General features: G+C 39.4%; 1 protein-coding gene across 1 annotated transcript; it reads left to right on the top strand.

The window, feature by feature from the left end:
* Nucleotides 1–252: 252 nt before the first annotated feature.
* LOC128985226 (neprilysin-21-like) lies at nt 253–1,535 on the top strand. The gene has a single exon (XM_054404614.1). The coding sequence runs from the start codon at nt 447–449 to the stop codon at nt 1,533–1,535; it is 1,089 nt and encodes a 362-aa protein (XP_054260589.1). The 5' UTR covers nt 253–446.
* Nucleotides 1,536–3,373: the final 1,838 nt, after the last annotated feature.

Raw genomic sequence — 3,373 nt, 5'->3', positions numbered from 1 at the left:
CCGGCAAGAGAAAGAGACGAGTGGACCAAATACGAAGACCGGTGGGATTTACTGGAATCCTTATGGAGTCTTAGGGTCGAGGGGTTAAAGATCGATGCATTCTTTTCAATCAGATTCAAACGGAATCCTAACACATCAAAATATTTAGCGTGTATATCCGTACCAACCCCGTACAACCTCATTCAACCGCAGACCTTGGTAATATGCGAAGAAAGTTGTCAGAAGTCTCTGATAGCATTGTACTCCTCAATCCTGATCATGGCTGGGGTTAAGAACGGTACAGAAATGGCGGAAGCAAAGGAATTGCTGGAGTTTGATATGAAAATCGCAAAACTGACTAATAAAGTATTGCCTCTGATGCCTCACGAGTACGAAAACCACACGACCACTGTTCGTGAGTTTATAAAAACGTACGACCTTTTCGACTGGAAGACTTTTTTTAATTAATGATTTGGAATCGGGCAAGCCGCAAAACATTGGAGGATGAGGACTTGATCATGGGCGAGAGTCCAAAGTATCTATCTGAAATCATATCACTTATTAAAAACTCTACTAAAAGACAATTAGCTAATTACATCGTGTGGTATAATTTGATGCAGTTCAACTACCACCCGGAACCTACGAGAGATTCGAATTATTGTTTTAATACATTCATGGCTCTGAATATGCCAGAAATGTTGACCGCCTTAGCTGTAAAGACGAGAGACGAGTCTAACTATAAAATTGTCAATAGTTTGATGGAAAATATTGAGAAAGAGTTCGTAAACCAGATAAAACTCTGTACTTGGATGAATGAGCTGACGAAGGAGAAAGCTTTGGAAAAGGTAGACAATTTGAAACTCACTATTGGATTTTATCAATCCTTCCTCGACGAAGATGCATTAGACAAATTCTTCAAAGCCCTTGAAGTCGGTGGAAACTTTTACCAAACCTATCGAGAGATTTGGAAGTTTAGGATCAGACTTGAAACAGACTGCTTCAAACAAAACCTTGATAGCAAATTATGCCGATTCATGGACTATGGAGAACTAAACCTGTTTCGACCGAATGTTCTGTACGATCCTTTGGCCAACGAGATATTGGTTCCAGACTCTTTCCTCGGAGAACCGGTGATATCGTTGAGTTGGTCAAAGTACATACACTACGGCAGGCTTGGCTTTGTTTTGGGTAATACGTTAGCTCACTCTGTGGATGTCAAAGGAGCGCATTATGATCAACTTGGTCGCCTTAACTACTGGTGGGACTACGTAACTTCCACCAACTACCAGCAAGAGATGAAATGTGTCGACAAACAAGTTAAGAAACTACTGCCTCTTAAGGAAAGTACAATAGAGACGTTGTACGACAGAGAATCAACAATTAGGAGTGTAGCAGACGATGCGGGGATAATTACATCATTTAAATCATATCGGAACAGCCAAGGATGGATTTCTGACCTGATGTTGCCTACAGTGGACTACACAAAGGAACAACTTTTTCATAGCCTTGGCCCATTTATTCTGCGATGCCCAGAGAGTGCCGTCATTTCCAGATAGTTTTTATGGCATCCAGATATCCAGCTTGGTGCGAGTCAATGAAATTGTAAGAAACGCTAAAGGTTTTAGCGAAGCGTTCAATTGCGATAGCGAAAGTGACATGAATCCTTTACTGAAATGCTCTCTTTGGAATCAAATATAAGCTTATAAAGTCCGCGTTTTGTTTACAAATATAAATAAGCTAATCAATAATAGTACTATTTAGGTAGTACTTTCACAGTCTACAATCAATGACAGATTACTTTAATAATAAATTTGAATAATAGAAATAACCTTAAAGAAAAATTGTGCTTTTTAGTTGAAGAAGTTGCACCTCAACTGTTTAACTTGAACAGCTTCGTTGTTAGAACTTGTTACCCGACTGTCCTCTCCAAACAATTAGGCTAACGAAATCTCCAGGGCAAATTTATTTTGGACGGTGCGTCCCATCAGGTTCTCCAATTCTCTTAATCGCCCTCGAAGATTTACTCAAATCTCGTCAGTAAATCACGGCCTAACTGCCGCGTACCGAATAGTTTTAAAACAGGTAAATCAACACCGCAGCTCTTTCGGGGCTCCGGACTCGGGGTTTTTTAATTTCGGACCGTCTATCCCGTTTATGAGGTCGCTCAGGCAATTTTATTTCCTAAGGGCGATTGGACGCTATTACGGGGCCAGCGGGGCGCCGCGTATAACTCGTCCCGCGTAAAGTAGGATTTGGGAAAACAGCGGAGGACCCAGCGTACTGCCTTGACGCAACCGTTAGAAAAGAGGCGATTACATGTTACTTGACTCCGTCGACTAAATCCTCAAGGCAGGTTTGGAGAAAAAATGGGATTGTGTTACTCCAGTAGCATCTTCAAATAACTTATATTTTTAAAATCATATGGCTACCATGTTAGCATTGTACCCAGTTTTACCATAAAAATTATCGAAGTTGAATTAAATCTAAAGCGAGTTTTAAAAAAGTAATCTGAAATCAAAACGTATTTTTAACGACAACATTTACGCTGCATAATTTTACAGTAACAAACACGAAGGGAGAAAATATAGTACACTGCAGCTCACTTTGTGGCTAGTGCATTCAGGACGTGATTGAGCCGAATAGAAAGACAAAAAATATTGTCTACCCACTAGCATTAATATAAGAGCAATGATAAAGAATCGGCTATCCTTTGTACTATATGTGTTTCATTAGTTGTCGTACGTATTTTAATTTAGTTATAAGCACTTCATATACAATAACACAATTAAACGTTACGGTACTTAAATTATAAATAGTCAAAGGCAAGACAACGTCTGCCGGGTTCAGCTAGTTATATATATATTTAACAACTAATTCAGTTCAAACTTGACAAATCTATAAAATTTTACTAAAAACACATTATCAGTTTCCCTGTGGCAGCAAACCTAGGTACTCGGTTATGTTATTTAAATAAAATTAATGGAAAATCAATTCAGCCAAATGGAAATTCACTTAGACAGCAGGTTTGCTGCAGCGGGGGTACTTTTTGTTTGTTTTCTTTTTACATGAGAGGAAAGACAAGGCGGAAAAGTGTAAGATTGTCTAAGACAGGGGACGTCGTCGTGACGTTTCAGTCCAGGGAGCTGAATCCCTACCGGACTGTTTTAGGACTGTGTCCTCTTCAGTCATAAAGATTTGTTTGTAAAGACAGTGGATAGTCTGGTGAAGCGGGGTGACCGCATCTTCAAAAGACACGATGACCTAAAGGTCAATCATTCATCTACAACTTCACAAACCGACGAAAGAATGTAACTGGAAGAAGTTTAATATTTACCGGACACAAACCAGCTCATCTTGTAAAGAGTGTGAAGTAATGGTTAACTGTTTTTCGATA

This window comes from Macrosteles quadrilineatus, unplaced genomic scaffold, assembly GCF_028750875.1.
Source record: "Macrosteles quadrilineatus isolate MER2022 unplaced genomic scaffold, UCM_ALF_1.0 Scaffold_2__2_contigs__length_208266976, whole genome shotgun sequence".
Classification (NCBI taxonomy): domain Eukaryota; kingdom Metazoa; phylum Arthropoda; class Insecta; order Hemiptera; family Cicadellidae; genus Macrosteles; species Macrosteles quadrilineatus.
This window is presented reverse-complemented; position numbering and strand designations above follow the sequence as displayed.